Below are 23,679 nucleotides of genomic sequence, written 5' to 3'. Positions count from 1 at the left end.
GGTTTCCATATGTTTGATGTGTTTGATGCCGTTCCATTAATTCCATTCCAACCATTACAATGAGCCTGTCCTCCTATAACTCCTCCCATCGGCCTCCACTGGCTAGGCTACATCATTCACCATCCATCTGGGGTCAAAGCACAAAGGAACCAATAAACAACCAGTTTGCCTTTGTAAGCTATGCCTTTATAGAAAGTAATGAAATAATAACAATTAAAATAATAAGAGTGTGGGGTAGGTTCAGGGGTGTGTTGGGTATATAGGGGTAGGGTATCAAGGGCTCTTTTTTGTGTTAAATTTAGGAGATGGTGTATGGTGGGATTGGCTAATAAGGGGTGTGGTTCCATTTTTTTATTTTTTTTTATAGGAGGGGTGTATAGGTATGGGGAATGGGGGGGGGGGGGTTCCTCACTCTGTCCAGTGTCTGTGTAATTTTCCCCATCTTAATCTTTTATTTTTATTGGCCAGTCTGAGATATGACTTTTTCTTTGCCACTCTGCCTAGAAGGCCAGCATCCCGGAGTCACATCTTCACTGTTGACGTTGAGACTGGTGTTTTGCGGGTACTATTTAATGAAGCTGCCAGTTGAGGACTTGTGAGGCATCTGTTTCTCAAACTAGACACTCTAATGTACTTGTCATCTTGCTCAGTTGTGCACCGGGGCCTCCAACTCCTATGTCTTTTCTGGTTAGAGCCAGTTTGCACTGTTCTGTGAAGGGAGTAGTACACAGCGTTGTACGAGATCTTCAGTTTCTTGGCAATTTCTCACATGGAATACCCTTCATTTCTCAGAACAAGAATAGACTGATGAGTTTCAAAAGAAAGTCTGTTTCTGGCCATTTTGAGCCTGTAATCGAACCCACAAATGCTTATGCTCCAGATACTCGGGCCGACTCTTTTTCTCTGTAAATATCAATGTTGTCGCTCTTGCTGCTGGTGATTTTCTGATCCACCTCTACGCAGACGACACCATTCTGTATACATCTGGCCCTTCTTTGGACACTGTGTTAACAAACCTCCAAACGAGCTTCAATGCCATACAACACTCCTTCCGTGGCCTCCAACTGCTTTTAAATGCTAGTAAAACTAAATGCATGCCCCTAAACGATTGCTGCCCGCACCCGCCCACCCGACTAGCATCACTACTCTAGACGGTTCTGACTTAGAATATGTGGACAACTACAAATACCTAGGTGTCTGGTTAGACTGTAAACTCTCCTTCCAGACTCACATTAAGCATCTCCAATACAAAATTAAATCTAGAATCGGCTTCCTATTTCGCAACAAAGCCTCTTTCACTCATTCTGCCAAACATACACTCGTAAAACTGACTTAGCTACCGATCCTTGACTTTGGCGATGTCATTTACAAAATAGATGTAGTCTATCACAGTGCCATCCGTTTTGTCGCCAAAGCCCCATATACTACCCACCACTGCGACCTGTATGCTCTCGTTGGCTGGCCCTCGCTACATATTCGTCGCCTAACCCACTGGCCCACTCGCCAAACCCATCTATAAGTCTTTGCTAGGTAAAGCCCCGCCTTATCTCAGCTCACTGGTCACCATAACAACACCCACCCGTAGCACGCGCTCCAGCAGGTATATTTCACTGGTCATCCCCAAAGCCAACACTTCCTTTGGCCGCCTTTCCTTCCAGTTCTCTGCTGCGAATGACTGGAACGAATTGCAAAAATCACTGAAGCTGGAGACTTAAATCTCCCTCTTTAACTTTAAGCATCAGCTGTCAGAGCAGCTCACAGATCACTGTACCTGTACACAGCCAATCTATAAATAGCACACCCCAACTAACTCAACCCCATATTGTTATTTATCTTCTTGCTCTTTTGCACCCCAGTATCTCTACTTGCACATCATCATCTGCACATCATCACTCCAGTGTTAATGCTAAATTGTAATTATTTCACCTCTATGGCCTACATTTGCACATATATTTTTCTATTGTGTTATTGACTGTATGTTTGTTTATGTGTAACTCTGTGTTGTTGTTTTTGTCACACTGCTTTGCTTTATCTTGCCCAGGTCGCAGTTGTAAGTGAGAACTTGTTCTCAACTGGTGAAATAAAATAAAAAAAATACTCAACTAGTCTAAAGAAGGCCAGTTTTATTGCTTCTTTAATCAGGACAACAGTTTTCAGCTGTGCTTACATAATTGCAAAAGGGTTTTCTAATGACCAATTAGCCTTTTAAAATGATAAACTTGGATTAGCTAACACAACGTGCCATTGGAACACAGGAGTGATGGTTGCCGATAATGGGCCTCTGTACGCCTATGTAGATATTCCATAAAATATCTGCCGTTTCCAGCTACAATAGTCATTTACAACATTAACAATGTCTACACTGTATTTCTGATCAATTTTATGTTATTTTATTGCTTTTCTTTCAAAAACAAGGACATTTCTAAGTGACCACAAACTTTTGAACGGTAGTGTAGGCTACCAATATTCCCAACTCCGGAGCATAAAAAAAAAAAAAGCATATTTCCTGTGGGATCATGCACTTGCTTTCTCCTTAAAATTCACAGTTTTGATAGGCCTACCATTAAATTATATGAGCAAAAAACGATTCCACTCTTTTTGGAACGGCAAGCCAGACAAAATTAAACAGGCCTATTTATATAATGAATATGAATCCGGAAGGCAGAAATTATGAAATATTAAAGGATTGGACCTCTCACTAAAGGCCTCAATCATACAAAAACGATGTTTAAATCCAAACTCGTTATCTAGCAGATTAATAAGAATGACTCACCCCGTGTTCAAGAATGGCCTTTTCCCTTCATTCAGATTAGAACCTCTCACTTTCGGTTATTTGAAAATGAAATAATCTCCAAAATATTACTATTTTTAAAACAACAAAAAAATAGATAGCTGGTTGCAATTTCATGGTTTATGAAGTGATACACAAAATTTGTTTTTCAATTTAAATGGTTATACAAAATTCTTGCAATCAATAGAATGTTATATATATATGGGGGATATAAACATCCCAGCTCTGCATATTTTACTGTGAAGAGACAGAATAATTAGATCAGGAATGGCTGACAAATTGCAACATTTACTTGGAACTCTGTAAATAGCACTGCTGGGTGATTTGAAAAGTCATAGTCAATCGATTAATAATATAATAATACTCTTAGAAAATGTTTCTTTTACAATCTCTAGAAACTATGACAATAGAAAGCTTCAGAACTTTTGTGAAACATCACAGTACATTAGAAAAATACTGTATATGTCAGCTATAAATCAAAACTAGATGGTCTTCAGAGATAGATGGGAGGGGTTGAGGGTAGCTGAACGCTAGTGTTGGTTCCGTTTTTCTGTGCTCCGTTTTATTACTTAACAAAGAAGGAACACTCAAAATGTGCACTTATAAATCATAACAATTTTAATCAATATACAGCTGTAGACAGAAGTCAAAGATCAAACATCACACATACAACTGATGTCTCTCCTGAGTTCTGCCCCATAGGAAAAGTCCAAGTTGTTTTTATCATGCTTGTAGTCAACCCCCTGTGATGTCATTACCTGCTACTCCTCAGACCAGGCCCATGCAAACACAGCTATACAAACTTGTAAGAAATACAATAGTTCCAGTGTTTTCTAAGGTCTCAGCAGTAAAAGCCCACTCCCCCAAGTTGATTTATAGAAGTATGTCTGACTAGCCTCTTATCTCTTCTACTCCCCTACAGGGCTCTTTGTTTATATTTGAAATGCTTTCTCACAGACCCCCCCCCCCCATATCCCATTTCTTTATAAGAGGCACAGACTTAAAGACTGTGGAACCATTCTAAATCCCTACAATGAATATATATATATTGTTACCCTATAAATGTAGAGGAGGAGGGGTCCCATAGCCCCTCCCCTTCTATCAATGCAACATTACATCAAACATTTGGTGCAGCCCCTATCGTGACCCCAATTTGACTCCATCACTAGGACTAAAAACAAACAAAAGATTACTAATATAAAATATACTGTCCTTCAAATGTATGTAATATAATAAAGGAAAATATAAGTAATAAATCTAAATGTATTTTAGATTCTTCAAAGTAGCCACCCTTTGCCTTAATTACAGCTTTGCACGCTCTTGGCATTCTCTCATAATGAACAGCCATTGAACCTACACTATTCCAGCTTTGCTCAGGATTTCTACCTGATTCATCTAATCTTCTCAGTTGATGATTGTGATCCGTTATATCGGGTGTTAGGCTTACAGAATATAATAGTGTAGAGATCAGAGGCCTATGTCGCTATGAACAGTGAATCCCAAGAACTGTGTCTTTCCTTTTTCACAGAGGGGAGAGTAAGTGTGGAGAGGATGCAGGAGAGAGTGGGTACGATCCAGCAGCTAAAGGAAGCCCTGAGAGAGGAGAAACAGGAGAGCAGTGAGAAATCTGACCACTCAGAACAGGTACCAGGAATACTCTACTGTTCTGTGAGGTTGAGAAGAACAAAGTGATCTGTCCCTAATGTAAAATATCTTCCTCCTTTGACAACTTGAGGACTGGTACCAGGCGGAGTACAACAGAGCACAGGAGCGGAGGAGGAAGATCAAAGAGGATCATGGGAGAGTGATACAGGAGGAGGTGGAGAAGATGGAAAGAGAGCTGGGGCAGGAGCAGGTGAGTAACACTTGAGATTGATTTAATCATGATATTCCTCACATCTTAGACACTCAAACTGTCAAATGTCCTGCCTCCATAAATCTACCCCTATGGTCAGACTGAGGGCCCCCAGAGGGAGCTGTTGGTCCTGGGCAGAGAGAGACAGGTCCTGATTCTACAGATGGAGGCCCTGCACACTGAGGCCTCGGAGGCCGAGAGAGACCTGGAGACACAGTACCACAGACACCAGCATGAGCTGCACTCTCTTAGGGAGGAGAGTCTGCAGGTAGGGCCCTTACCTGCACTGCCATTGTTTGAACCAACGCTGCCTATCTTGCCCATTTGTGCCAGTGTCACACCTTTCACCACCATACTAAGCTCTGTCTCCCCACCCTCAATTCCTTATCAGGTGTTCCGGGTCTTCCGCCAGGTGAGTGAGAAGCAGAGGAGGGTGTCAGAGGGCAGGTACAGGACTCTCCTGCTGGAGGCCATACAGGATGCAGTCTACCTGTCCTCTCAGAACCAACAGCTACAGGCAGACAACAAACAGCTCCGCAAAGGTGAGTTACACACCTGGATAACACTTGTATAACATTAACTATAACATATTTTTGTCTCAGTACAGGCAGAGTAGATACTACTTTGAGAAAAACTGATTTTTAAATCACTTGCATACCTTGATTTATTGGTTTTAAACCTAGTTCATCAATAAATCAGATTCTCTCTTTCTCTTCTTCCTCCATAGCATTGGCAGAGCTAAAGGACATTCTGTGTGTGCAGGGTGACCTCAAGGGACAAAGAGTATCCCAGTAACAGTGAGAGGATGGGAAAATGTTTCTCATGGATTTATGGCATGTTATTTCTGATAGAAAATACCAAAGAAATAAAACAACCATTTGAAATATTCATCTTTAATATATAGTATTGCATAAACACTTTCTGTACTATACGTCTTGACATTGGCAGAGGTAATGATAAATGCTAATATAATGATCATACTGACAATTATAGCACCACTTAAGTGTTGGGGGACAATGTAGAAATAATGGAGACGTATTACTCAAATCCACCTACCCATGATACATTGAAGAAAAGGCTTGAATGAATATGGAGGAATTTGATTGACCTGGAAATCAAAGGCAAGTGAAAAGTAGGCAGTACATTATGCATAACAGATCGTCACAGTGACGGTGTGACGAAGGGCTCTGTAAGTCTCAGCTAAAGTGCAGCTTCTATTACATAAATCAACAATCAAATTAGAAACTTCAAATAACTCAAACTAAAAATGGACCATTTGGGACATGAGATGAAAAATACTGGATCTGAATCACTAAAATAAAAATGCATTTCAAACGGGAAAAGAACACTCCAACCAAAAACATTCCAACCTTAATGTCAACGTATCATCTGGTAAAAAGTGCTGCCAGAGATTGTGGTGGGGTGGTGGAATGGGAGTCAGTTAGCAGAGTTCTGCTAACTGTAGTACAGATAGGCTGCCAGGCCAATCATAGAGGTGGGTAACAGGAAGAAGGGGGTGAGCTGCAGGCCCAGTAGGGCCCAGGAGAGCAGAGCATTGACCAGCATAGAGCAAGAGATGACAAACAGCCTGGTGATGCCGCTGCCATGCTTCAGCACTACTGACATCAGCAGCCCATTTGCTGCCTGCCCAGCCACAATGGCCCACACCACCTCTGAGTAACCCTCCAGGAAACCCTGTTCTCCCCCCATGCTTAAGAGGTGCGAGACCAAGTTGATGGCCAATCCAAACACGTACAGGTATAGGTTCTGCAGGCTTAGGGGTAGTCGCTGGCTCTTCAGCACCTGCTCTGTGTAGACGGCCGCCAGCCCTGAGATGAAGCAGTAAACCAGCACTAGAACAAGGCCCCAGGCTGTGATGTGAAGCCTGGAACTGGCCTGGTCCTCAGTTTGCCCTGGATACTCCAGATCCAGACTGTAGTAGCTGTGACACACCCCGGCCCCCATGAGGATCCCCAGGGCCAGCCACTGGGCGGACCGCAGCCTCTTCCCCAGGCAGAAGGAGTAAAGCAGGGCCGTGGAGGCGATCTTCAGGTTGCTGAGGACCTGGAAGGAGCTGGGGTCCATGTAGATCTGCATGAGGACCACCAGGTTGTTGTTGAAGGCATAGAGTGTGGCTGGGACTGCGTAAGGGGCCACGAGGGCCAGGGACAGGGGGACATGTGGGGCAGACAGGTCCCCAGTCAGGAGCAGAGTGGCTAGGGACACCAAAAGCTTGGTTAGCTCTATCAGAAGCACACAGGAGGAGGAGCTAAAGGGAACCCGCCCATCCACCTTGGTGAGGGCTATTAGGGGGGCATGGGAGCCATAGATCAGGACCATCAGTCCTAGGAGGACACCCCACTGGACCCTCTTCCTCCACCACCTCCTGTGACGGGATGGGGACCCGGACCGCACAGCATGGATCACAATCATTCTCAATACTGCATGTTATTAACACCCTGCGAATAAAAGTACAAATACAAACACCCTCTAAATGGGCAACAAAAATATATATTTTTGAAATCCCCTAAATTAGGCTAAATCTATTCAACCACAACGGAATATTCTCAAGATATGTTCATATTCTAAGCTGATAAGTTATTTGTGATGACAAAACATGAAACCACCACAGTCTTGCTGTTAACGTCCTTGATTCAAAATCAATTAGATGGCTGCTGTACTAGGCAACTTTACTAAGGCAAGCAGTCAAATATCCCTGCAATGTAACCTCACACTCAAAGTACAGAACCTCATCACCTTTTACACACTTTATAATCTGAACCACAGTGATCAGCAGAGAGAATAGCAGATGTTCCCGGGGCACTGAATGTAGATTTACCCTTTAACCTTTAAACAAAACCCAAAACAAACCGAGGCTTTCACACTGGACACCTCAACGGACACTTCAAAATCCAGTTAAATCCACATTTTCTTTGTGCTGTATACACAATAGAGGTTTGAGCCTCTACAGAAGTGGTGGTTGTGTCCTTAACCTTAGGCAGGTAGAAGATAAAGCCTAGGCCTGGTTCTTCCCATTACTTTGGTCCTTTTCTAAACAAACTCATATAGTCCTTCAGAGTGCTTTCAATGTTGGGCACCTGATAGTTCTGTGCAGCATAGATGCCTGTGAATGTTCCTAGTAGCACTCCTAAGATAGCTGAGGAGCGGAGCTTGGCCACCACGTACCCAGCCAGGAACCCCTTCAAAAAGGGAGATGCCAGCACAGAGCCCCCCTGGGAGAGAACAGGAAACACCATTCAGGACAAAGTATGCACAACAAATAGAATATATGGCATGCTTTTATGACTCTCGTTTAAAAAGCAATCATTAGTCTATTCTTCTATTACTGTTTCAGGACTGACTTGAGGTTCATGGTTTGTCTGCTGTCCTGTTTCATAAGGTGACATTTCACCTACTTTCTAACATTGGATAACATACTGTACCTGTGGAATTCCTGCTGCAAATTCGGTCTCCACACGTTTCTGGATATCTTCCAGTTGATTCTTAAGCTGGTTGAGATCCTTCATCTGCTTGAAAGGATCCTAGAACAAATGCAAGTAAGTTACACTGACTGGCAATCAATGAACTTAGGTAACACTTCCTAAAGCGCCTGTCAATTTTTGTCACTGCCCGTCAGTTAATGCATTCTATTCAGTCCATGCATTCTATTCAGTCTATGCATGCGTATGACAGTGACCAGGGCTGTGTTCATTATTCTGATTATGTTACAAAACGTTTTGTAACAGAAACTGTTTACTACAAATGGAAAACGTTTTACAACAAAAACGAGAGCTTCTATTGGACAAATTCAAGTAGGTTCCTCCCCGTTTAGTTCCATTTGCTCTGTTTGGTTCTTAAACTTCTTCTTCGATGGGGTTTAACGACAGGATTTCACCGATAGGATTTCTTGCACGGCCTTGTCTGTGAAATCACGAAGACCCCAAAAACATTCCGCTGCATTCACAATGATTCCAATTTTCTTAAGACTTCTTCTCTGCTTGTGCTGTAGTTTATGACCATTGCAATAAATAATATAAAGTCCACCTTAACATGTAGCATTTCACTATCCCTCGATTGATGAGAAACCTTAACTGGTTGTTGTGTCTCTACTACCATAGTTTCTTCACCGCCACTCGTTCCTTCCAATCTTTTCACCGCCTCCAGATAGGAGACACGCTGGACACTCCTTACTGTTGCCACCTCATTCTCCTTCCCCATGACAGGGTCACTCCAGGAATTCAGGAGCATGTTCACCTCCACAGGTGCATATTTTCACTTAATCTGGCATACGATACTCTTCCCATCTGCACACACTTGACACATTACCAATTATTTTACATTTATGACACTGAAGGGGCTTGTGCACAAAAGCTCTTACTCGGTATCTCATGAAGCCTAACTTTACATGAGAATGGAGAGACTCTTCATCAAAGAACAGTAGCATGAATGAAGTGCATTTATTTTCTCCATCCACCATACAGGTCAGTTGATGTGCACCAACCACTCCATTGAGGTCTTCAGTAATATCCTCTGCCTTGATTCCTTGAGCCACCCCAGAAATACCCCCCCTTGGTAGTAGTGGTGCACGACTCCAGGATTTTGGGAATCGACTCCGACTCCTGTGGTTGGAGTCGTAGGAGTTGACTCTTGCTCGACTCCGAAAACACGCTGAAACGGACGCCCACACGCCACCTCATTAGTGCAGAGTCCTACTACTGGAGGTTTTTAACTGTAGGCGTGAAGATATTTCGACGTCACGTCTAGACAATAATAGGCTATACTGATAACTCGTGCTTGGCTCGCAAATGTATATATAGGTCTCCCCATAATATTTAAAATTGAGGAAGTGTGATCATAATCATTATTTCAGCGATCCAGCCATGGTAGACGTCCTTCCTAATAACAATGCACCCCCATTATGATGATAGGAGCTGCTGAACCGTATTTGCAGATGACTGCATTTATGGATGAGAAAGTTGAAACTCGCCATTTTCAAAAAGTTTAGCTGGGATGCTGCTTTGTGATCTATTGCCTAAAACAGGACTCTCCAACCATGTTCGTGGAGCGCACCCATCCTGTAGGTTTTCACTCCAACCCTGATCTAGCATATCTGATTCAATAATTAGCTGGTTGATAAACTGAATCAGGTTAGCTACAACTGGGGTTGGAGCAAAAAACCTACAGGAAAGTAGCTCTCCATGAACAAGGTTGGAGAGCCCTGACCTAGGACATCAACAGCCAGCCAGGGTTTCATTAAATACGCTATAGGCAATACTTGGTATTGCACATTTAGGCCTAATTAAACTGATACATTTGGCTTTGTTCAACTTCAATTCACTGGTACTGTGAAGAATAACTTTGCCATTCTGTGGGTGAATTTACGAGGCATTGCTAGATACAGATTACCGGTTCTGTCTGTCTCTCTGCCTGCCCCAATCCTCTCTCTCTTCACTATTTAAAACGCTAGTGTGTGTTTGGTCTTCGGTCTGTTGAGTGTAGAATAGCTCAGCCTACTCATTGATAGCTCCTAATTTAGTGAATTTACGCAAGACATTGCAAGCCACGGAATTGCGAAATACAGCATTGCGATAGCCTATATAGCCTACATTTTTTGATTACCGATGCACAGTTCTGACTGTCTTCCTGGTGGCCGACATGCCTAAGCCTGTCTGTGCTCCTCCCATCTCTTTTAATGTATTTAACGAGGTAAATTGATTTAACACATTATCATTTATAGCAACGACCTTGGGAATAGTTACAGGGAAGAGGGGGGACGAATGAGCCAATTGGACGCTGGGATGATTAGGGGGCCATAATGGTATGAGGGCCGGATTGGGAATGTAGCCAGCGAACGATGCGAGAGTGTGTTCTAGAAGTAGACTACGCAAAATAGTTTCCTCCCCTGCAAAAATACTGACGTTCTGGAAGATTGACAACCAGAAATGGGAGTTGACGCGCCAAGAGTCTACTCTCCACCACGAACTTGATAGGCGCCCTGCTACGAAAATCCATACAAGAAACGTTCCACCGGTATCTTTGAGTCTTAAAACACGCTTCTTATGCTCCGCAGACACACACAAAACCACTTCTTGTGGCTCACAACGATTTTCACTTCTTGTGACTGTCACCCAGATTTTCCTCGAGACGTTAAACGGATTTCCAAAGTAAGTTAGCATTGATCCAAAACCCTCACTCCGACCTAAAAACGAGTCAAGTAGTTTACAACACCGTTTTACTTCTCTTGGTTGCATTTTTCTTTGCCACTGCAACCCATTAAACTCACTAGCTGCAGTCTCAAACAAAACCAGTTTTTTCCGCCATCTTCTGCTTGCTTCTTAGACCGTTTCCGTAATGAATAACGTTACACGTCCCCAGACAACTTACCAACACACCGTGCCTATATGGTTTTAAGTTAAAGCTAGTGGGTTTATGATTGGATCATGCTACTCTTAAATAGCTCGTTTTCTGACAAGACACTTAAAAAAGATTGAAGGCAAAAAACAGTACTCACCTTGTCACCCGCCATTTTTGTTTAAGTGAATGCTCTGTGATCTACTCATATGCTTAGGATGCACCGCCACTCCAGAACGATTACTTTTGCCTGGAACACTATTTGCTTGTGGGAAAAGTTGCACTGATTGCAAGTTAGCTAGTTGTTTTACCTCTCAACCATCGAGGCTGGATATGGTTAGGGGACACCGATTCGAGATCTGTGCCTATGGAAATTTGAACATTTAGTTACTACAGAGGACTGACAGCATGCTTGGATTAAATTCAGATATTGTTCCCGTGCTATCATTTATTTTAGGGCATGTGTCATAAATGATTGTACCCCCATGCACTGTCAGGGATAGGTTGCTGTGTTATCTAGACTAGTGGAAACCGTAGTTTCTTCTATGATGTAATGGCGGTCCGCAAACCAACGTTAACGGTACATTCCGCCACCGACTGTGCTGAAGTGTGTGGTCAATCACGGTTACAATATTTCTAAATCCTCCTATCTAACTCAGTACTTCTGAGAAAATAAAAAAGAGCCCTACTAACTTCTAATAGACCCTACCCCATCCCCCAAATCCCTTCCAAACCCCCGAAACTCATCCAACCTCAATAACCCCACACTTCAATATTTCCCTCTCTTCAACATACTTACAACAATATAACAACACATGCTCCACCGTTTCATCGACCATACACTCCAGACACAAACCATTAACATGCTTGCCAACCAGATGTTGTGACGAGTTCAGTGTACAATGTCCTAAGTGCAATCGAGCAAACACCACCTCTTCCTTCCTAATCTGACCTTCGACTCTTGGTCCACCAACCTTTCTTTGGAAGGCATATAGATGTCGGCCCTTGGGCTCAGTCCCATCTCTTCTGCCACACATCTATCAAAATGTCTCTGATCTTACATTTGGCCTCACCTCTACCCAGTGGAACATTAATATCAATTATATCTAATTTCAATCATATTTTGGCTAACTAGTCTACAATTTCATTCCATTCCACACCTGGATGTGCTTGGACCCAGCAGAATCTCATTAATACACCCATTCTCTCAATTCTCCATAACAACATTAATACCTTCAATAGTAGGTCACTCCTATTAGATTTACCAGATGATAAACTATTCAATACAGACAGAGAATCTGAGCATACTATAATTCTAACACGTTGTACATACTCCACCTAGTGGAGGGCAACTATTATCGCCAACAGTTCAACTTGTGGCGGCAGGTAGCCTACTGGTTAGAGCGTTGGGCCAGTAACCGAAAGGTTGTTGGATTGAATCCTTGAGCTGACAAGGTTAAAAAAAAATATGTTGTTCTGTCCCTGAACAAAGCAGTTAACCCACTGTTACCCGGTAGGCTGTCATTGTAAATAAATAAGAATTTGTTCTTAACTGACTTGCCAAGTTTAATGTTAAATAATAAAACTGAGTATACTGAAAGTTCATCTGTTAGTCTTCTACATATCTGCACATCAAATTCAGGAATGTAAACACCTGATCCTGTGTGCCCACTATCTGGGTCCTTGGATCCATCTGTTAAAAGCGGTAAAAAAGTATAAAAACTTCTTCCAAAGTAATTGTCAACCAGTTTCCCTGTATCACTGACTTCTAACCAATCTTTCCTTTTCTCTACCAACGTTAGTTCAACAACATGATCTGGGAGTAACCATTGAGGAACATCCCCTATCACCAATGAAGAGCCAACTTACAACTCCGTCAAACCACTCTCAGCAAGCAACCAGCAAGCTTTCCAACTGTCCAACCAAAACCACCACCTAGTATATTCCCAATAGTCATCTAAGATAGTAGTAGTGGGATGCTCAACCTTTCCACCTAGCCCAATAAGCTAATGACAATTTTTTAATTAGTATATCCCAAGGCATCTCACCTGCCTCCAGTAGTAAGGCACATACAGATGTTGATTTAAATCCACTAATACATATCCTTAAAGCTATATACTGGATTCAGTCCAGCTTCTGAAGCCAAGTCTTTGCAGCTGTTCCATAAACTATACACCCGCAATCAATTGTCGTCCTGATCAGAGCTCTATAAATATCCATCAACGATTGTCTGTCAGCACCCCATTCATAACCAGAGACCGAGCGCATAAGATTCACCACTTTCTTACACTTCGTTTCAACATTTATAATATGATCTTTCCCTGTATATCGCTCATTGAACCATAGACCCAAATATTTGAGTCAACAGTATCACTTTTCTTATACACATTAACATGAGCATTTCAAATCTCACACCTGCGCTGCTTATATACTTCATCCAAAGTAACACCACTATGTACCCAAGCAAATGTCTTCCCCAACAAGTCAGCTTTGTCTTTATCAGTTACGGCCATTTTTTGACCCACAACCAAAACTGGAATTCGAGTGGACTTGCTTCTTCCAGTCATCTTCTTCAACAGACAATACATCCCCCAGCTCAGTACCCCTGCCTATTGTAGAGCAGAACTGTCTCCATGCATTTCTCTTGACAGACTTAATGACCCTACGTACTAAAGCTCTCTTCCTTTGGAAAATCAACTAGATTCTCAGGAGTCATATTCCTCAAAAATCACTCAAAATCATAGTGGTCACAGAGGAAGCACATACATCAACCGGCCTCTCATAAGACAACTGTCCAACAGACTTTAAGCAATGATCACCAAACTTTTCCCAGTCTGCTTTATGAAAGCCTCATCTTCTGAATGGTGCCCTATCTGAAATAGCAACATCAAAATTCAAGGTACACCAAATCTGGAAATGATCACTTCCAACAGTAGAATCATTCATTATAATGATTCATCATTCATTATAAAAGACATTGTGAGGTCCAGGCAGGACGTAACCCCTATAAAAACATCAACTCTTGTACCACATCCATCGTTAAGACATACTAATGCTCTTATTTCCCTCATATCTTCCACAATAGTACCATTAGCATCTGTATGTGTGCTTCCCCATAAACTATTACGTGCATTAAAGTCGCCGTACCATATCGCTCTAGATCCCAATTCTCTTGATATTTCATCAAACTACGCTACAGATAGTTGACAACAAGGGTAGTAAAAATTGTGTAACTTAATATTCCTACCTGCACTGTAGATTTCCACCATCGCACATACATATTCAGATGGGACCGTTATATTACGATATACAAGACCTTCCCTTAAGAACGTAGCACACCCACCACCCTGTCCAGTTGATCTATCACATCTGATTAATCAATAACCAGGAATATTAAAATCGGGATGTGGTCTAAGCCATGTTTCTTTAACACATATCACATAAGGTGATATACTTCGGAAAGTATTCAGACCCCTTGACTTTTTCCACATTTTGTTACATTACAGCCTTATTCTAAAATGTATTAAATGCAACATTTTCCTCAGCAATCTACACACAATACCCCATAATGTAAAAAATAAAACAGGTTGCTAGAAATTTTTGCAAATGTATTAAAATTAAAAAAACAGAAATACCGTATTTACATACAGTACACCTACTCATTCAAGGGTTTTTCTTTACTTTTACTATTTTCAACAATGTAGAATAATAGTGAAGACATCAACATTATGAAATAACAATTATGGAAACATGTAGTAACCAAAAAAGTGTTAAACCTATCAAAATATATTTTTTCTTTTAGATTCTTCAAAGTAACCACCCTTTGCCTTGATGAAAGCTTTTAAAACTCCAGAACCAGGTTCACCTGGAATGCTTTTCCAACAGTTCTGAAGGAGTTCCCACATATGCTGAGCACTTGTTGGCTGCTTTTCCTTCACTCTGCAGTCCAACTCATCCCAAACCATCTCAATTGGTCCCTCTAAGCGCAAACCAGATGGGATGACGTATCGCTGCAGAATGCTGTGGTAGCCATGCTGGTTAAGTGTGCCTTGAATTCTAAATAAATCACTGACAGTGTCACCAGCATAGCACCCCCACACCATCACACCTCCTCCTCCATGCTTCACGGTGGGAACCATACATGCAGAGATCATCCGTTCACCTACTCTGCGTCTCACAAAGACACAGTGGTTGGAACCAAAAATAGAACATTTGGACTAATCACACCAAAGGACAGATTTCCACCCGTCTAATGTCCATTGCTCATGTTTCTTGGCCCAAGCAAATCTCTTCTTCTTTTTGGTTTCTTTTCAGAAATTTGACCATGGAGGCCTGATTCACACAGTCTCCTCTGAACAGTTGATGTTGAGATGAACTCTTGAACTCTGCGAAGCATTTATTTGGGCTGCAATTTCTGAGGCTGGTAACTCTAAAGAACTTATCCTCTGCAACAGCGGTAACTCTGGGTCTTCCTTTCCTGTGGCGGTGCTCATGAGAGCCGGTTTCATCATAGCCCTTGATGGCTTTTGCGACTGCACTTGAAGAAACATTCAAAGTTCTTGACATTTTCCAGATTGACTGCTCTTCATGTCTTAGTAATGATGGACTGTCGTTTCACTTTGCTTATTTGAGCTGTTCTTGCCATAATATGGACTTGGTCTTTTACCAAATAGGGCTATCTTCTGAATACCACCCCTACCTTTTCACAACACAACTAATTGGCTCAAACATATTAAGGAAATAAATTCCACAAATGAACTTTTAACAAGGCACACCTGTTAATTGAAAAGCATTCTATGACTACCTCATGAAGCTGGTTGAGAGAATGCCAAGAGTGTGCAAAGCTGTCATCAAGGCAAAGGGTGGCTAGTTTGAAGAATCTCAAATCTAAAATATATTTTTATTTGTTTAACACTTTTTTGATTACTACATGATTCCATATGTGTTATTTCATAGTTTTGATGTCTTTACTATTATTCTACAAAGTAGAAAATAGTAAAAATAAAGAAATGCCCTTGAATGAGTAGGTGTGTCAAAACTTTGGACTGGTACTGTAAGTATTCAGACCCTTTGCTATGAGACTCGAAGTTGAGCTCAGGTTCATTCCGTTTCCATTGATCATCCTTGAGATGTTTCTACAACTTGATTGGTAAATTCAACTGATTGCACATGATTTGGAAAGGCACACATCTGTATATATATATATATAAGGTCCCACATTTGACAGTGCATGTCAGAGCAAAAACCAAGCCACGAGGTCGAAGTAATTGTCCATTGAGCTCCGAAATATGGAACGCCGTTTGGGTCTTTGCGTGTCAAAAAAGATACGTTGACGTGGTTAAGGAAAGGTCTCTATCATGTGTCTCTGGTGTTTTGTCTCATATTTCTGTAGCATGGCAGGACCGCTGGCTGCTGACTGATACACTGATCCAGACAGCCTATTTCCAGCTGAATGTGACCAATAGCATTTGATTTGAAGGTGTGTCTCAACCCCCAGTGTCTGGCCCTACACAGCTTCACCGACCTCCACCCAGGCCTGTTCAACATTGGCAACAGGTTGTTGGTGAATGCGGATCTATTCTTTAAACTCTGGAGCAAGCTCAGACTGGGCCAGCATCCTAACCAGGCAGTCAGGACAAATCCTGGACTACATCCACAACCACCCTGGTAAGACTCGCTTGGAGCAAATGACAGTTCAGATGGTTTTGAGCTACAAAAGCTATTACTTTTGTTCATGTTCACCCATCTCTAATTTCATCTATTCTCTCTCTTTTCCTTCTTCTCTTCATCCAACCCTCTCTCTCGCTCTTATTTTTACTCATCCTCCATTCCTTTTTCCTCCTCTCACCCCTCCGTCTGCTTTTCTCCCCCCTCTCTCCAACTCCTCCTCCCTCCGTCGATCAGTCAAATCTCTGAGACCCGAGGAGTTGGCCAATGTCCAGGAGCTGCTGGTTAGTGGCTACTGGGCCTTTGAGTGTCTGACGGTGAGGGACTACAATGACATGATCTGTGGTGTGTGTGTGGCATCGCCCCCAAGATGGAGATGTACCAGCGGTAATACACACACAATGTGCTGGAGCTCAGGAATGTGGAGGTGAGAGCGGATGGAGACTGGGAGGGCAGGGAGAGACTGCAAAGAGACTTGCATATTTCTGCGTATTTTTGTGTATTTTAACATGCATTTATTAATGTGTACTGTAGTTGTAAATGTGTATATTGTATCTCGATGTGTATTGTGTACAAAGGGCTCACCTCGGTCTCAGTGTTGTTAAAAGAGCCACAGATCCTACAGCCGTAAAAATAGAGACATTTAGTCGTCCATTTTTGCATACATTTTTCATATGTGGCCTCTGTGGTTTATTTAGTTCGTTTTAGCCTGGTTTGTTTTCAGGAATTTCAACCTGTGTCTGCATGCATTGTGTTGTATTTATGTGGATACCTGTGTGTCTCCCTCTTCCCTCCCTCCTGTAGTTTACGTGGCCAGACTTCGGGGCTCCAGATGAGGTGCATGTGGATGACTTCTGACTGACCATGGAGAGTGAGGCCATTGAGCAGGCAGCGTTCCCCTGCAGCGTCGCCATCACACGGGTTGACGCATCTATCATCGCCCCCCTTCATCCCCCCACTGAGGAGGGGCTCCACCGTCATCAACACAGAGAAGGACAAGGCCCTACTACTCACACAACACAGGTAAGTAGTCACTACAGCTCTCTGGCTGTTGATTTTTGATTCATTATCATTCAGTGTTTATCCATAAAGTAACTAAAATGTTCATTCACATCAAGTAGAAAAAACACTGTTGCACAATATCAGGACAAAAATAATGCCCACTACTTACTGATTACATGTTATGTGGATTCCGGCTGACCCGTCAGTTGTGGTGCGTCTGATCCACGAGGGCCAGCTCAGACGATACCGGTTGGACGAGCACAGTGCAAAGGAGCTCAAAGCCATACGGGACTGCTGTGGAGAGATGGCTGCAACCAGAGAGCAACAAGGTAGGGACCCTGTGTGGGTGTAAGTGATGTCTCTATGTATGTTTATTTCTGTTTTGATTGTGTTTGTTTGTGTGTGTTTAAGAGATTGATAATTGTCTCTTTTATCTCTGACAGGATGAGTTGCTGGTCTCTCTCATCTCCCTGTATATACGTGTTCAGAACGGCCTCTTCGCGACACCCTCCACACCTCACCGCAGGCGAGCTGTCCAAGATCTGCCTCCATCAGTTAGCCGCATACAACTCACCAGTCAATCCATCCAGTAGAATATCAATCAGTCAATCAGTCATCCACCATAATCCATTCAACTATTGCTCAGTTTGTCACGTTCCTGACCTATTTCTGTTAGTTTGTTGTATGTGTTAGTTGGTCAGGACGTGAGTTTGGGTGGGCATTCTATGTTTTCTGTTTCTATGTTGGTTTAAGGGTTGCCTGGTATGGCTCTTAATTAGAGGCAGGTGTTTGGCGTTCCTCTAATTGAGAGTCATATTTAGGTAGGTTGTTTCACAGTGTTCGTTGTGGGTGGTTGTCTCCTGTGTCAGTGTTTGTCGCACCATACGGGACTGTTCGGTTTGTTTGTACATCGTTCTTTTTGTGTAGTCTATTTTCCCTGTTCGTGCGTTCTTCGTGTTGTATGTAAGTTCGTATAGTTCAGGTCTGTCTACGTTTTCGTTTCGTTATTTTGTTAATTATTCAAGTGTTTTCGTTTCGTGTTTATTCCGTCTTGTTTAATTAAAATATGTCATTTCACAACGCTGCGCCTTGGTTCAATCACTACTCCTCCTCTTCGCATGAAGAGGAGGAGGAACAACGTTACACAGTTAATCAACCTGTCAATCAACCATTCAGTCTGTCAGTCTATGAAAAAGGCTAGCTAGCCAACCATGCCTCAACAACATTTACTAAATCTATTGACATGACAAACAGACAAATTGTATTGGGAGGCCTTCAATGTAAGGTGCAAAAAAGAGATGCTTGAGTGTTTTCAAAGAAGCAGAGGTGTTGCTGCTAAACCAGACTCATAGTCTGTAACTTATTTTCTCGTCAGTCCAGCAGAGAATTGGCTGGCTTGAAATTAATCTAAATAAGGGCAATTCGGGGGTTTTTTGCGAGAGAAGAGGAACCTATGAAGAGTCTAAACTGGAACGTTACTACAGTTATCCGCTCTCTGCTTTACGTTGACTGAAGGAATGTTCACATCGTTTTAGAATAGAGCATATTGTTCATGTTGACTAACTTCAATATGGGAGTGCTTAATGTTCTGTCTAGACGTCTGTTATGATTTAATAACTGTGTGTATTTAATGACCTCTCGTGCTTTCTCATTATCAGTGAGACTGTTTTGATGTTTTATCCTCTGTTTTGAACAGACTTTTTTTCAAAGATTCAAGTTGACAACATGGCAGATGTGAAAGGACTACAGGAGACTGTGCCTAAACTCCAGTTGGAGGAGTGGCTCCAAATGTCAGGACTGTTCTATCTCAGCTGCTCGAATGGAATTTCAAGAGAACAATCAGTGGATTTTATTAATGCCCCGCAATGAGTAGGATTCTGTGTTTTCACATGCGAAAGGCATTACTTTTGATTAAAAAAACGCTTTATCTGCCTTCACAATGAAAAATAGTTTTATCACTCAAACATATTTTATGGAAAAGAGATGTATGTTTCTGAACGATGCCCCATGCTGCATCGTTGACAATATGAGCGTGTGGCACGGACCTCCATTTCATTTGAGCAGGGCACGCCTCCCTCACTGACCTCGCCCGGTCACTTGACGTGCCATTGCCCGGTTCAACCCGGGGCAGCTTAAATGATTACATTTCCTGAGTGATTTTGCTCAAGACTTTCTAAATAAAGTGAAAAGTATTTATTTATGTTGAATCAAGTTTCTGTGGTTTTGTTTTTTCGGTGATTCTTACTTCCTATTTAGGTGGTCTGGTATTGCTCAACCTCCCATGACAACATGGAATGAAACTTCAGAAGAATGCAGAGAAGAGAAGACATTATTGTATCCAAAATGGGGACTGAGTTTAAAAATCACAGAAATGTAGCATTTTGTTCCCTGTTGTGGTCCTAGTTGTTCTTTCTTAAGAGGTACAATAGAGTATCTAGGCTGAAGTATTTCGTTTTTGAAGTCGAGGGTAAATGGAAAATTACATATTTCCAGGGAAAGCCAGAAAAATATATTTATTCAAGTTTCAGAGTTTTCGACACATTGTCTGTGAAAGTAGTTACTGTCCTTGCAGAAACCATATTGTGATTTGGTTAGCAAAAACTAAAAGGTTAACCCACAAAGGATGTGTCCTTTGCCTTCAAGCAGTAAAATAACATTTACATTACACTGAATATACCAAACATTAGGAGCACCTTCCTAACACTGAGTTGCATCCCCACCTCTACAAGGTGTCGAAAGCGTTCCACAGGGATGCTGGCCCATGTTGACTCCAATGCTTCCTACAGTTGTGTCAAGTTGGCTGGATGTCCTTTGGGTGGTGGACCATTCTTGATACACACGGGAAACTGTTGAGCATGAAACTCGGCAGCATTGCAGTTCTTGACACAAACCGGTGCACCTGGCACCTACTAACATACCCCGTTCAAAGGCACTAACATTGTTGTCTTGCACATTCACCCTCTGAATGGCACACATACACAATCCATGTTTCAATTGTCTCAATGCTTAAAAATCCTTCTTTAACCTTCCTCCCCATTCATCTATACTGATTTGAATTGGATTGAACAAGTGACATCAATAAGGGATCATAGCTTTCACCTGTTCAGTTTGTCATTGGAAAGAGCAGGTGTTCTTAATGTTTTATATACTCAGTGTATATCATACATACAGTTAAAGGGACATTTCAAAATGTTTCTACTTCATATGCATCATCTCCAGCACCACCACAACATCACCATATGTGAAAATTGTGTGTTTCTATATTTTGTAGTAAAAAGGATAGTGGAAGATAAGGCTGGAGTTACACAAAGCAACTTTCACAACATTTTCGCTACAGTTGCAGGTTGCAAGTGACATCTCAATCAACTTTGCTGTTACATGAAGCTACTCAAACGTGATTAAAATTGCATGCAACAGCCAATCAAATTGAAGCTGCTTGTTTGAGAATTCTAAACTCTCCCCATGTCTTCTGCTGCATTACATTGTGGTTTCACAAATGAGTTGTTTATCCAACCATTTGGTTATTGTAACAGCAAGGATATAGAAGATATGCATTATGTACAATTTAGCTTGTTAGCTAGCCAAAATGACATTGCAAACACCAACACAGCTAGCTAGCTAGCACAGTTCACGGTGGACATTCTTTGTTCGAAATATAATTTATTGACTGCTAAACCATGTACAATCATTTGTATACATCTCCTGTTGTGCTAGTCTCCGTTCTGTCAACCTTGACCACTGATGGTGCTGCACAGCACTGACAGCTGTGTTGACATGACAACTGGGTCAGAATTCCTAACCTTCGAATGGATAATGTGACAAAAGTGTTTGTTTTGATTGGCTGTTGCCTGCAACCAAGTTGCAGATGAGTTGCTTATTATTTGACGAAGCAATGAAGAAGCAACTAAAAGTGTGTGCAAGTTGCATCGTGTAACGGCAGCCTGTGTTTCCAATGACATCATCAAGCAATTAGAAGACAATGCCTACTCAGAAATGCTTAAAATCACATTATGCACACCAATGATGTCATTGGAAATACTTATCTTTATCTTTTTTACAACAAAAAAACATAGAAATGAGCCATTTTCACATGTTGATGTTGGGGTGGTGCTGGAGGTGATGAAAATGCAATTGAATTTTTTTTTACATTTCCCTTTAATAAAAAGCTCATACTTTTCTCTCCTTTCAGCTCAGTATTCAGAATAGCTGCTGACAATCCGAGTAAATGTCTTACAACAATTCTGATTTACAGCTGACATATGGCTTTTCACTCTTTTCACTCTTTTCACTCTGACAGTAGGCAGTATTAGCTGAATTCTACATTCAATACAACGAATCAACATTTTTACAGCATAATTGACCCCCCAAAAATGATGAACTGACGAATGAATGAACATCAGAAATATTGAGTGTTACAGAAATAAAGAATCGATTGAATCAGTCAAAAACAAAGCCTCTGTGTTGTCCATACTGTGATCCACAGATTTCCTTATACAGTTGTATCTGCCTTTAATTCCCTACTGTAGCATATAGGCTATATGTCGATGTGACAATCGCATGTTGCCATCGACTGGCTGAGTCTGAAGTAATATTGCTTAAAACCTGTTGAGGACAGAGGGCGCTGTTTTCAAAATCGTGCCCAATTTAAACGGCCTCGTACTCAATTCTTGCTCGTACAATATGCATATTATTATTACTATTGGATAGAAAACACTCTCTAGTTTCTAAAACCGTTTGAATTATATCTGTGAGTAAAACAGAACTCCTTTTGCAGCAAACTTCCTGATAGGAAGTGGAAAATCTGAAATCGATGCACTGTTCTAGGGCCTGCCTATTAATGTCCTTGATATTTATTAGTATAGATGCACTTCATACGTCTTCCACTAGATGTCGACAGGCAGTGAGAGAAGAAATGGAGTGTGTAACTTGATCTGGGGTCGAATAATAGCTCTCGGCATGACGTGTCACCAGTTTCCTGTTTTCTGGAGAGCGCGTGAAGGGACCTGGATTTGCCTTCTGATAAGCTGTCGTTATGGACGTCTAATATCTCCGGCTTTGATTTTATTTGATACATGTGACAATATCATCGTAAAGTATGTTTTTTCAATATAGTTTTATTAGATTATTGAAATTTATTCGGGACGTTAGGCGTGTTGCGTTGTGTGCCTTTGTTCAGGAAGGAGAGCTTAGCGCCACTTTGCTAGATTTCGTGCTAATTGACTGGAGAAGAGGACATTCTAAATCCAAACAACGATTGTTCCCGACAAAGGACCCCTTGTACAACATTCTGATGAAAGATCATCAAAAGTAGGACCCATTTTATGATGCTATTTCATATATCTGTCGAACATGTTGTACTAGTCGTTTGCGCCCAGATTTTGGGTACTCTCTCGCTATACCTAAGCTGGATGTCGTAATGAAGTTATTTTTAGAATTCTAACACGGCGATTGCATTAAGAACTAGTGTATCTATCATTTCCTATACAACATGTATTTTCTAGTAACGTTTATGAATAGTTATTTGGTCAGAATAGTTGGAGTGTCATAAAAATATCCGCACATTCTGGGAAAAAGATGCTACGTTAGCACAATGTATAACCACTGATTTCAGCTCTAAATATGCACATTTTCGAACAAAACATAAGTGTATGTATAACCTGATGTTATAGGACTGTCATCTGATGAAGGTTTATGAAGGTTAGTGAAAATTAATATCTTTTGCTGGTTTATTCCCTATCGCTAACGTGCCTATTGCTATCGCTAACGTGCCTTGATGAATGAATGCGGTAGTGTGGTAGGCTATTGTAGTAAGCTAATATAATGCTATATTGTGTTTTCGCTGTAAAACACTTAAAAAATTGGAAATATTGGCTGGATTCACAAGATGTTTGTCTTTAATTTGCTGTACACCATCGATTTTTCAGAAATGTTTTATGATGAGTATTTAGGTATTTGACGTTGGTGTCTGTAATTACTCTGGCTGCTTCGGTTCTATTTCTGACGGTAGCTGTGA

At 41.6% G+C, this 23,679-nt stretch overlaps 2 protein-coding genes and 1 long non-coding RNA gene across 5 annotated transcripts; 1 reads left to right on the top strand and 2 right to left on the bottom strand.

Moving 5' to 3' along the window:
• Positions 1–5,519: 5,519 nt before the first annotated feature.
• slc35a4 (solute carrier family 35 member A4) lies at positions 5,520–11,898 on the bottom strand. Of its 2 annotated transcripts, XM_038993955.1 has the most exons (4): positions 11,797–11,898; positions 8,090–8,188; positions 7,833–7,879; positions 5,520–7,105 (listed from the first exon to the last, which is right to left on the bottom strand). In XM_038993955.1, exon 4 carries the CDS (start codon positions 7,077–7,079, stop codon positions 6,102–6,104), a length of 978 nt encoding a protein of 325 aa, XP_038849883.1. In that variant the 5' UTR covers positions 7,080–7,105; positions 7,833–7,879; positions 8,090–8,188; positions 11,797–11,898; the 3' UTR covers positions 5,520–6,101. The 2 variants fall into 2 exon arrangements, with proteins under 2 accessions (XP_038849883.1, XP_038849884.1); XM_038993956.1 differs by lacking the exons at positions 8,090–8,188; positions 11,797–11,898 and having other exon boundaries at positions 7,745–7,858.
• LOC120048192 (SLC35A4 upstream open reading frame protein-like) lies at positions 7,082–11,898 on the bottom strand. Of its 2 annotated transcripts, none has more exons than XM_038993957.1 (3): positions 11,797–11,898; positions 8,090–8,188; positions 7,082–7,879 (listed from the first exon to the last, which is right to left on the bottom strand). In XM_038993957.1, exons 1-3 carry the CDS (start codon positions 11,860–11,862, stop codon positions 7,682–7,684), a joined length of 363 nt encoding a protein of 120 aa, XP_038849885.1. In that variant the 5' UTR covers positions 11,863–11,898; the 3' UTR covers positions 7,082–7,681. The 2 variants fall into 2 exon arrangements, with proteins under 2 accessions (XP_038849885.1, XP_038849886.1); XM_038993958.1 differs by lacking the exon at positions 11,797–11,898 and adding an exon at positions 11,158–11,264.
• Positions 10,539–18,411, top strand: LOC120048193. Its single transcript, XR_005476987.1, has 6 exons — positions 10,539–10,810; positions 16,390–16,664; positions 16,902–17,091; positions 17,469–17,687; positions 17,873–17,995; positions 18,110–18,411. It is a non-coding gene; the product is annotated as an uncharacterized LOC120048193 (long non-coding RNA).
• Positions 18,412–23,679: the final 5,268 nt, after the last annotated feature.

This window comes from Salvelinus namaycush, chromosome 5, assembly GCF_016432855.1.
Source record: "Salvelinus namaycush isolate Seneca chromosome 5, SaNama_1.0, whole genome shotgun sequence".
NCBI lineage: Eukaryota > Metazoa > Chordata > Actinopteri > Salmoniformes > Salmonidae > Salvelinus > Salvelinus namaycush.
This window is presented reverse-complemented; position numbering and strand designations above follow the sequence as displayed.

Bases quoted from the DNA above. Each gene is read 5' to 3' on its own strand.
- slc35a4 (XM_038993955.1), bottom strand. From the start codon at position 7,079: ATGATTGTGATCCATGCTGTGCGGTCCGGGTCCCCATCCCGTCACAGG.
- LOC120048192 (XM_038993957.1), bottom strand. From the start codon at position 11,862: ATGTTAATGGTTTGTGTCTGGAGTGTATGGTCGATGAAACGGTGGAGC. The intron at 8,189-11,796 runs GTAAGTATGTTG...CATTTGTTCTAG, and splicing joins GCATGTGTTGTTATATTGTT to GATCCTTTCAAGCAGATGAA. The intron at 7,880-8,089 runs GTACAGTATGTT...GTTCTCTCCCAG, and splicing joins TTGCAGCAGGAATTCCACAG to GGGGGCTCTGTGCTGGCATC.